The following is an 11,399-nucleotide window of genomic DNA, read 5'->3' on the forward strand; positions in this document are numbered from 1 at the left end:
CCTCTGCTTCTTTACAGGAAGAGCTGCAGCAGCGCCTCCCTCTGCCTCTAGTTCTTCTGTTCTGCATGAAGCCTATGAACCTATAAGAACAAAGGAGTAATAAAATAATGATTTCATTCTTTAATTATTTTCTTTTTTTATTATTATTATTTCTATTACTTCTACAGCAGTTGTATTACTAAATGGAGAACGGAGACTAAAACTTACCAATAGCCAAGTGTAGTCGATGACCAAAACACTGAAGTCGTGTCCATTTGTTGAGTGAAGTGGCTTTTACCATGTTTGTACCACTATCCGTTGTGATGCATGATTGTCGGTCTTCACTTAGCCCCCAGGAGGCGAGTGCGTCAATCAATCCTTGGGCAATAATTTCACCTGTATGATCTTCAGGAAAGTAAGCCGTTTGGAGGCATTTGCTCTGAAGATTCCAGTCATTATCAATAAAATGAACAGTGAGGCTCAGATAAGGCTCAGATGTGCGACTAGACCACATATCAGAAGTAGAGGCGAAGAATTGTACATTTTGCAGCTGCCACTCTACCTTCTCCCTGCACTCCGTGTACATTCGGGGAATCTCTGTCTGTGAAAAATGTTTTCGGCCAGGTAGCTCGTATCTGGAGTCAAGGACGCGGATAAGTTTCTTAAATCCCTCATTTTCGACAACGCTAATGGGAAGCATGTCTTTTGCAATGAAATAAGCAACTGCTTTTGTGATGTCTTCGTGTCTTTTTGTTTTTTTGTCGTAAGGCACGGCGTGTGAAAATGATGATATTATACTTTGCTGAGTCGCTTTGGTGCTTGTAGATGGTTGACGGCCACTAACACTTTTTTGGGATTGAGACTGTAATGTCTTTGCTTCTTCGTGTTCTAAAGGGTGACATTGTTTTAAATGATGAAACAGGTTTGTGGTATTGCCTGTCTTTGATGGCACTAGTCGTCCGCACAGTTTGCAGTGCACGTCGCTCTGTTTCTTGTCAGATCGCAAATAGCCAAAATATTTCCAAACCACTGAAGTTGAGTGACCTTTCTTGTCAACAATGTCTGTGTCCTCCGATGAGCTGGTCGTGGGGGTTGCATTTTCTTCACTTCTATCGCTCATTTTTCTTGCTCCACTCAACTCCTCCAAAGCCTGTCAGCCACTGTGTGTGTCTGTCAAAAACACCGCGTGCGGCACGCGGAAGCCCTGTCTGCAAAACGCATGCGCAGCATTTCGCATAGAGCGTAAACATTATATCGAGCATTTATCGAACTCTTGATATCGTTTTTTCGAGAAAAATTATTCTGCGATAATTATCTTTATCGTTTTATCGCCCAGCCCTAACCTGACATTAGGTTTTAGACCGTTTTTTATTTACTGCAGTGTTGGTCTACTGCTGTATTAAAGTTACAGACCTTTATTCAAATTGTCACAGTTTTTGGTATTATACTTTTGACCTGACGTTGTGATTTTGGCTGTCTTGGGACATTGTAATGATATGTTGTTACCCAGCAGTCATGTAACGTAAGTAAAGGGTTACTAATTCTTCTAACTTTTAGCCTCTTTAAGATAAGTGTTTCAATGTTCCAAACTGTAGTGCAGCAATCAGGGGCACTCCTCAGGATCACTGCCCTCCCAGTCATTGAGATATTGAAACGATCCCCCACGAAGCAGGCGAGACCCCTTATTGGCCGGGGCTGTCAACCTCCAGGTGGAGGCGGATCTCGGGCAGCCAAACTGTCCAGCAGGCCCACCATGAACGGCCTGAGAGATATGTGACTAGTGGGTGATCTTCAATAGTGAGGGGGTAACAGTTAAGCATTAAGAGAAGGGTTGACCTGATGCACAACCTGAAATGGACCCACATATTTCGGGTTTAGCTACTTGGAGGGCAGATGGAGGGGCTGGTCAGTGGCGTGTCAACGGCGTGTCAACCGTGATCCTTCAGGCCAAATACCAGAGCCGCACTGTGGCAATGGTCCACATGGATCTTCTGATGTCTCATCAGACATCTGTTGGTGCCAAATGTGAGCCGATTCCCTAACTTCTTGCACGTTCCTCAACAAGGAGTCTACAGTAGGAGCACAGTCAGATCCTGATGCCATGGTGCCTCAAGACGGTGTTTAATAGGTGTTCTGCAACCTGGAGTGCAGTAGGGAGGGTAGGAAGTGAAAGGAAGCGACAAGCTTTAGATATCTGGTCAGAACGACCATCACTGTAGTTTCATCACAGATACAAACTCTAAATGAATCCATGGTCGCTGTGGAACCGGATGTTGCAGGAGTTTCCCGGAATGGAGGAGACATGGGGTTTGACTCTGGGCACATACGTAACATGGCAAAACATCCCCTTTGACATCCCATGCCCAGGTGCGCCACCAGTACTAACCCTAACCCTTCAAGTGAGTGTAGATCTAATTTCTGGGTGTCTGGCTGATGGTGTCCTATTATGAGACCAGGTTAGGAGGCGGTCCCTGAATTCTGAGGGTACGTAGGTGCTCATGTTGGGCACCAGTGGGACAGTCCCCTGGTCACCAAAGATTCCGCTCAGCCTGGGTGAGCTTGTATGAATAAAAATCACAAGGAAAGAGTATAGGGGGATTAACCCTTGCCTTTGGAAGGATATAGCTCTGATCCCAACGTCTGATGGTTTAATGGTTGGTTGGTGGAATGGGCAAGACTTTCACAAACTCTACCTCATCCACCTCCATTTTCACTCCTGATGGGCATATTCGGTATAGTAGGAAGACATAAGATGCTTTGGTCCAAATATTGTATTGTGGAATATCATTTAATTTGCATTCTTAACATATTAATAAACATAAATATCAGACAACTATAATCTATCACACCAACAATACAATCTTAGAAATTGAGCTGCTTTCATTCTGGTGAGACTCGTGGACTCTTGCTGCTGACATAGGACAAAGTGGTCTCAACTTCAGAGGCCTCGAGTTCTGAGGCCCAGGGATTCCGACCACACAACACGTATGGAACAGCACAGTTCCGGAACTGGAGGGAGGAACACTGTGTTGACTCAGAAAACACAATAACAACTACCTAATAGATATTCTTATGAAACAGTGCATTTAAATTATGACTAAATGTAATTATCTTTTCAAGATAAAACATGCACCATTTGAACAACATGATTAGAACCACATTTTATTGTATCATATGTGTTGTGTTCCTTTACCTGTCTGTTCATAAACACATAGATGATGGGGTTGTAGATAGTGCTGCCCTTGGCAAGGTACATTGGCACAGTCGCGATGATCGGGTTGATTTGGAGGCCAGGGTTAATGATCACAGAGATGGCAAAGGAAGCATAGGGCAACCAGGAGAGCAGAAAGGCCATTACCATGACAACAACCATGCGCAGCACCTGTAGCTCCACAGGGGTTGTGCTGCCGCCCTCCAACACCTTCAACTTCGACACCTATAACAAAACCAGAGATGTATATAAGCAGCGTAATACAGATACGAAACTAACGATCCCCTCTAGTGGCCTCATACCACCACTATTTTGAGATCCTACACTAAAACCAATGGTGATGTGATGAGACGTACAAAAATGTGGGTGGGAAAATTTTGGTGGCCATTTCTTGAGAGATATTGTGTATTGTGAGATAATGTCTTAACTGTTAAGATTTGACACTGATCAAACATTTCAATAAAAACGGTGTCAGATTCCAGACTATTAATATTTGAACATAATGTTAAATAAAGTTAAAAGTTCATATATTTTTACAGACTGAAGAACTGAAGGGCAATAGGCTCAGCTAACATCACTGCACTCTGGGAAGGTTGGCTGGGCTATTATTTAACCTTGTAGATTCATGCATTGTATAATTTAGTGTAAATCAATTTGAATTACCACCAGTACCGTTACTGAGAGACAGGCTATCCAGCTAATCCAGCATATTTTATTGAAGCATTTAGCAAGTTAATTTAGCAGTCCCTGGGTTGGACTAATAGATTGCTTGAAAATGTAATCATTAACTTGGCTGTTTATTTACTAAATACCATCTCAGGACAAATGGGGTAACAGGTTGTAAAACGCAATCGTATCTCATCATTTTTATATTTAGTAGACTGTACTAAATATAACATTTCAATGGTAACAAAATGATATACGACATAACTCCTTTTTAAATAAAAATTTACATTCTTGTTGGCAGTAATACTTCAATCCCATGTAGTCCGTGAGGCAATCATATATTTTATTTCGTTTTTTTCATTTTTGTACAGTCTCACACATTCTGAATTTGCTCTTGTAAATCACTCTAAGTTCCAAACACAAAAGCACAAAAACTATTTTTCACTTAAAATTCTGGTCACTGGCCCAACACTGTAAAACATGATCTTTTTTGGTCAATGTAAAAACATGATCTTTCATTAACCCCTTTGACTATCTACAAATGTACAAAAACCCCTGTTGGTGCTGCCCATGCACATGTGTAGATCATTTGGTATAGAATTGCAATTTCAATACCAGGGATATGGGTTTCACCCTCGAAACCAAAAAATATGAAACTTACTACTATACTCTGGATAAGACCGTCTGCAAAACAGGCTTTTTAGCATGTGGCCATCTACCTCTATGATTAATATATATGTATGTATGTATGTACAGACAGACAGACAGACAGACCCACCCACCCACCCTCCCACCCACCTGGTGTAGGGTGAATATGATGTACGCATAGGAGACCACGATAATAGAGAAAGGTATAGCAAAGCAGAGCAGGAAGTATAGGATGATGTAAGACATGTTGGCTGGTTCCCTGCTGTACCAGTTGGGGGCACAGGAGGTCAAAAGCCCCTCCAGCTCATAGCTGCCCCATCCAAATAGAGGCGGGGTGTTCCAAATGAACGACCACACCCAGGACAGGACCACACCAGCCACTGCATGCCTGTGTTAATATGAATACATTACAGTTACCTACTATCAGAGCTATCCATCCAGTTAAGAATTACATCACAGATTTATCCTTGCGCTTACCCAGCTGATCTCTCGATTTTAATACGTACTTATTACTATTAATACTTAGAATTAATTGTAGAAAGGTGGAACGCTACTTTACCTGGTCTTGAACATGACAGCTCCCAGTGGTCGGCACACCACCATATAGCGTTCCACTGCTATCAGTGCCACCGAAGACAGGGCAGCAATACCTTGGCGGGGACAATGTTAAACATGTATAAATCCATCTTCTGATTTGGCGTCAGTAGATAAGTAGAACTGACTCCTCCAAATCTCTCTGCGTATCAAAGTATTTTTCTAACTTACCAAAAAAAGCCACGGCAAAACCCTCCAAAACACAACCCAGCCTCCCTAGGCTGAAAAAGCCCATAGCGTTGGTCACCATGGTTGGCAGTCCTCCAAACAGAGCACAGCCTAGGTCAGCCACTGCCAAGTTGACCAGGGCATAGTTCAGAGGCTGGTGCAGCTGGCGGTGTCTCAATGTCACCACGATGACCAGGACATTCAGAAAAACCCCGGCCACTGAGATCACACCAATGACCACTGCAAGGAAGGTATAGCCTGTCCTCGAGAGCAATGCATCATTTATTGATCCCCAGGAAGAGATGTTTCCATTAAGACCAGGGTGAAGGTCTTGATTCATTCTATACTGGTATTCTGGTTGGTGCAGTAGTGTGGAATGGAGGATGACCACTTACCTGGCCATTCACAGACGACTATATCTTATTGACACACTGGAAGGGTATAAAAAGACGAGGCAAAAGGGAAGCAGACTGCGGAAAACATTGTCCTTATAAAGCTACTCAGCATATAGGAGGCTCTAGATGAAGAGATATAAAGTCTCATTCTAAATCTCTATATCCGGATTGACGGGTTTACATTTTTCAGAAGGGCTTATTTACTAATCTCTGATTGCACTTTCTTTGATTGTGGTGTTGTATGATACACTGCTGAATAAAGGAAGACCACCTGTCATTTAATCTGGCTTTGTTGCGCCACTGTCCTTATGGGATCATTATGAGAAACCTTTTTCCACAATTGCATACAATTCCAGTCTTTTTTTCCATCCTGGCTAGAGGAAATTGCGCCATGAACTGAACTACACTGAGCTTGAAAAACGACATAAGAAAAATGGGGATTGCTTATACACAAGGGCGTGACTGTGATATAGGGGGGGACCCATTTGACCACACTGTGAATGTACAAGTATTCACCAAAAGGTCTATTTAATACATAGCTCTGTGTTTTTCAACTTCTAGTTCAAATTCTCTATGTCTATGAATGTAAAGTAGTGGATGTTGCGGTCCTCAAAAGGAACAGACTTTTTCCGAGCAAATGTAACTAAATGTCAAACATGACCAATGATTACAAATGTTTTGATACCATGTCAGCATAGTTATGGGAATGAGCAATTGGCCAATGCATCCAAAAAAGATTATTACCTAGGCTCTGACATATATACAAATTAGTAAGAAATTCTCAGCAGAATACCAATTTCCCTTTTTTGAAAACAATGTATCTATATTTTGTTAATATTATTTGATACTCTATGGATAAGGCACCACTTTAAGATGGAAATGCTAGCAATCAATGCACAGCAATTCTGAATACAATACTAATCAAAGGGGAAAACACTGCACATGAACAAATAGTACACATCACTGTTTCTTTAATGAAAATAACAATTTCACTTGGCCTTCTAAATTCTCAATCAAATAATGTGGGCATTAGTAAACCTTTACAGATCATCAAACATATTTACAGATCACGTGACATCACAAAGTAAGATGAAAGTTATATCTCACCTAAATAGGCCAAATTACATAAAAGGGAAACTGTTCTTAAACAAAAAGGAGATAATTGTAATTGTACAAATTCAAAATGTTACCTTGACTTCAAGAAATAAGGGTCGGACGCAGGAAAATACTGTTTTTGATTTCATCATCTTTAAAGGATTTCAACATGCAGGATGGTTGAGTAGATTTTTTGTCTAACACTAAACTACAAAGCCAAAATATTATTTCCTCTTGTCATTTCCAGCTACAAATAGTTAGCAAATTAATTCCCTGTCTGAGATGTAAAGTTTATCCTGATGGACATGGCAGACAGCAACATGGTTCAGTCGGCTCTGTGTCATTGAGGAGCGGAGCCATGTCTTGAGCCTGCGTAGTGCGCTAAAGCTTCTCTCTGCCTCGGAGGAGAAAACAGGGACAACCACAAGCAACCTGATGAGGGTTTCCACTTGATTAAATAGACCCCAAACATCTATGGGCAATCCACAAATGATCTCTGCAGCACCTACACTACTGCCAAATGAGTAGTTCATTCTGAACAAAGAAAGCTGAACTGAGAGAGAATCTTTGTTCAACTCTGGATATGCATCTATGACCAAAGCACTGATTGCTCCAGTTATAAATGTTTTCCAATTTTTGCAGGTTCAGTAGACCATCCTGTTGAAATCTTTCGATAAACTATGTTTCAACAGTGCCTAGCACTTTTAAGAAGTCCACTTAGCACAAGTCTTAGCGCTGTTTTACCTTCCATAAATTGGGCTTGAAAACCATTAGCAGTTGATGCTGTGTTTGATACACAAGAAGCCATTTCCTTCAAGCCCACCAACACTGACTAATGATTTAGAACAGATCTGATGGCTTTGTTTCCATACTGTCCACCTGGTTGGACAGAGTGGTTTTATAGAAGGAGAAGGCAAGTTTTGTGACCATGCAATGTCCTCATACATGGCTTTAAACTTCCCTGATTGTCCAAACAGGAGCCCTAATTGGTGGACCCAATCCAATGAGTCAAATTAAAAGAGGCCAAACAAGCTTTTTGTGTGATTAGGTTAACACAGTGAACACCACAGTGAACATAAAGAGCTAGTGGCTGTTCCTTCTTTAATAGAGCCTGTGCACTGGAATGCTTTCCAGACACATTTGCTGCACCATCATAAGTCTGCCCTCATAAACCAGAGAGGGGTAAATTCAATCTTAACAGTACATCCTTGGTTACTTCTGCTAGTCCCCTTCTTGTCATTTCAGAGATTTGTTTTGCAACCATTTTTTAAGGATTGGGTCATCTCCAGATTTGTCTTTTACAAGCTGATAAAAGTTACCATTTTCTTCCTCAAGACCTCGATGGAACTAACTCTCTTTTTTAGACATTGTCGATTCTTGTTGTTTTGCTCTAGCACTGGATAACAGTACATCCACAGGGTTACAGTCATGTGCAGTAACAGTGACTGAGTGGTAGTGGGCTTAACTTTTTGCATGTGCTACATATTTTGCATGTGCTGCACTCTAACTTCTGTCCCTATCTGTGCTCTTGTTATGCTGGGTTTGCATTTCCTAAAACAAACAGGGCACAATCTTACCTAACCCTGTCAAAACATTAAGATACTTAAAAGGCCACTCCAGTCACATGATCACCACACTGAATTTGCCACACTTCCCCAAAAACTTTTAAAAAGTGAGCTCACACTATCTCAGACATCATCATCTTCTTCCGCTTATCCGGGGCCGGGTCGCGGGGGCAGCAGTCTAAGCAGAGATGCCTAGACTTCCCTCTCCCTAGACACTTCCTCTAGCTCTTCCGGGGGGACACCGAGTTGTTCCCAGGCCAGCCGGGAGACATAGTCCCTCCAGCGTGTCCTAGGTCTTCCCCGGGGTCTCCTCCCGGTGGGACGGGCCTGGAACACCTTCCCGGGAAGGCGTTCAGGAGGCATCTGGAACAGATGCCCAAGCCACCTCAGCTGACCCCTCTCGATGTGGAGGAGCAGCTGCTCTACTCTGAGCTCCTCCCGGGTGACCAAGCTTCTCACCCTATCTCTAAGGGATCGCCCAGCCACCCTGCGGAGAAAGCACATTTCGGCCGCCTGTATCCGGGATCTTGTCCTTTCGGTCATGACCCAAAGCTCATGACCATAGGTGAGACTAGGAATATAGATTGACCGGTAAATCGAGAACTTCGCCTTGCGGCTCAGCTCTTTCTTCACCACGACGGACCGATACATCGACCGCATTACTGCAGAAGCTGCACCAAACCGTCTGTCAATCTCCCATTCCATCCTTCCCTCACTCGTGAACAAGACTCCTAGATACTTAAACTCCTCCACTTGAGGCAAGAACTCTCCACCAACCTGAAGTGGGCAAACCACCCTTTTCCGACTGAGGACCATGGCCTCGGATTTGGAGGTACTGATTTTCATCCCAACCGCTTCACACTCAGCTGCAAACCGTCTCAGTGCATGCTGAAGGTCCTATCTCAGACATGTCACCACCAATCACAATCTAAATTATGTTCAGATGTGTACATGTTGTCTGGGACCAGGTGAGGTGCTGGTGCAGTGCATTTTCTGTTTTAATAGGCTGCAATAAGATCACCAATCACTTATTTTGTCCTCTGCATTTTTAAAATGACTAATACTACAACTACAATTGGAAAAATCTCAGTCAGGCATGTTAGTCCAGCTTTAAGTTTTCCAATCAGCTTTAAGTTTTCCAATAAACTGCCTTGAATTAATGTGTCACTATCTTACCTGTTGGTTGGTGGCCTCTCTCTCTCGCTCTGCCTGCCTTTCTGACCAGGTCTATAGTCATGACTGCCTCTATCCTGCATTAAGTAAACACATACCGTACACCCCTATATTCAGATGCTGTCCTCTTATCAGAGATCCTATTCAATGACTCTAATTGATTAACATTATGATAGATCAAGTCAGTCTTGGCGTGGCACTGGTTTGTGACCTCTTTCTCTCTCTGCTTGCCTGTTTGTTCATCTCTATCACTTTCTTGCCATCATCATATCAAACAAATTCTTAAAATATTGAATACACTTTTAGGAACCATTGCGATATCTAGATGATTTAAATAATCTAAATTGAAAAACATTGCCAGCTGTGGTGTGGAGTTGGTAACGAAGAACCTTAGCTACTTAGTCTTTTCCACTCCTTTGAAAAAACGTTTTTTCTTTACTGGTGGTAGCTCCTACATTACCTAGTTCCTCTTGCAAGCGTTAACTTGCTTGCTAAATAAAACCTGAAAATGAAGATAGCTAGCTAACTATGTCCTAACACATTTTTGTGCCAGAAGAAAGCTTATGTCACGCTTGTTCGTTCTATAGCTATGAAAATGTATTGACATTTAAACACGTTGTACTTACCGTGTTGTTGTTAACAACACTTGTGAGAGTACACTTCGCTACCCTACACACTGCTGGTAATGAAAGCGTGAATGAGAATGTTGGATTCAGGCGCGAACAGCACGTGACAAGTTTGAGCGCTTCATTTAAAAAAAATAAAAGTATAACCCAAAAAAACCTTATTGAGGGGGACAATTTTACACATTTCTAATATTTAGGGCGACATGTCCCTCCTGTACCTACGCCCTTGCCTATACATGCTGGGATGATCTGCAGTACTTTCTTAATAGGTGAACAATGTCAAGTAAACATGTGTCTGCTGGGTTTTAAATTGGGTTTTTTCCTAAATCTGTGAAGATCAGAGGGTATTCATAATGTTCATCTATGATATGATGGACGACCCAAAATGTTGTGTGTGCCTGGCAGCTGACAATGAAAGCATCTCCAGATGATTTGTTGGATGATAATAAATATTTGTGGGGATTAATACATTAGTAAATTAATAAAAAATATCAAAACATGGTGAAAATAAAGAAATACAGGTCACCTTTTCATATACCACTTATGTTGCAGAGGTTAAAGCCCTTCTCAATATAGCTTCCATTGAAGGCATGTGACACACTAGTGGTCATGGCATACCAACAGCTCCTCGGGGGATCTGCAAAGTTGTCTTCAGCTCCAGGGTATTTTTTACCCATATTTTACCAAGTAAATATGACTGGACACATTCTCTTTTCAGCAACAACCTGGTAGAATTTAAATGAGCACAATGTAGTATTTTGTGGAAGCGTATAGTTAACTTAATTCAAATGTCAATGCAATCCCACATTGCATTTTCATTTTCCACTTTTGCCTACATTATTTCAGTAAATATGAAAATTAAAATGCAACCATGTGATTTGCATTAGAATTTTCATGTACTCGTATGCACATTTGCTGTCAAAATTCTAATGTTAATGAAAAGCCATTTGGCATTTCATTTTCAAAGTCATGCCCCTCTTTGTGGTTAACAAAATTAAAATATTTTTTCAAACGCGAAAAGTGAGAAATACAGACATCCTTGCATTTCCACCCTCTTACGCAGTTTTCCTAACTTAATGATAATGACATTGCAATGCGATTGCATTTTCACGTTCCACCGCCGTCAGTCATTATCTGAAGGCGGGACACTGTTTAACTTGCCAACCGGAAATAGGTAGGCTACAATCATAGATTTATGGGTACAATGCGGTACAATGGCAACAGGGCCTGTACAAGTAATGTTGGATTTCGCAGAGCGTATTGAAAGCAATTTGATTTC

At 41.7% G+C, this 11,399-nt stretch overlaps 1 protein-coding gene across 1 annotated transcript; it reads right to left on the reverse strand.

Annotated features, from left to right (window-relative positions):
- Positions 1-2,859: 2,859 nt before the first annotated feature.
- Positions 2,860-5,627, reverse strand: parapinopsina (parapinopsin a). Its single transcript, XM_010866859.2, has 5 exons — positions 5,270-5,627; positions 5,064-5,154; positions 4,655-4,892; positions 3,173-3,415; positions 2,860-2,988 (listed from the first exon to the last, which is right to left on the reverse strand). Exons 1-5 carry the CDS (start codon positions 5,604-5,606, stop codon positions 2,860-2,862), a joined length of 1,038 nt encoding a protein of 345 aa, XP_010865161.1. The 5' UTR covers positions 5,607-5,627.
- Positions 5,628-11,399: the final 5,772 nt, after the last annotated feature.

The sequence above is a fragment of the Esox lucius genome, chromosome 12 (genome assembly GCF_011004845.1).
Source record: "Esox lucius isolate fEsoLuc1 chromosome 12, fEsoLuc1.pri, whole genome shotgun sequence".
Lineage (NCBI taxonomy): Eukaryota > Metazoa > Chordata > Actinopteri > Esociformes > Esocidae > Esox > Esox lucius.

Bases quoted from the DNA above. Each gene is read 5' to 3' on its own strand.
- parapinopsina (XM_010866859.2), bottom strand. From the start codon at position 5,606: ATGAATCAAGACCTTCACCCTGGTCTTAATGGAAACATCTCTTCCTGG. The intron at 4,893-5,063 runs GTAAAGTAGCGT...ATATTAACACAG, and splicing joins GCTGTCATGTTCAAGACCAG to GCATGCAGTGGCTGGTGTGG. The intron at 2,989-3,172 runs GTAAAGGAACAC...TCCTCCCTCCAG, and splicing joins ATGTGTTTATGAACAGACAG to TTCCGGAACTGTGCTGTTCC.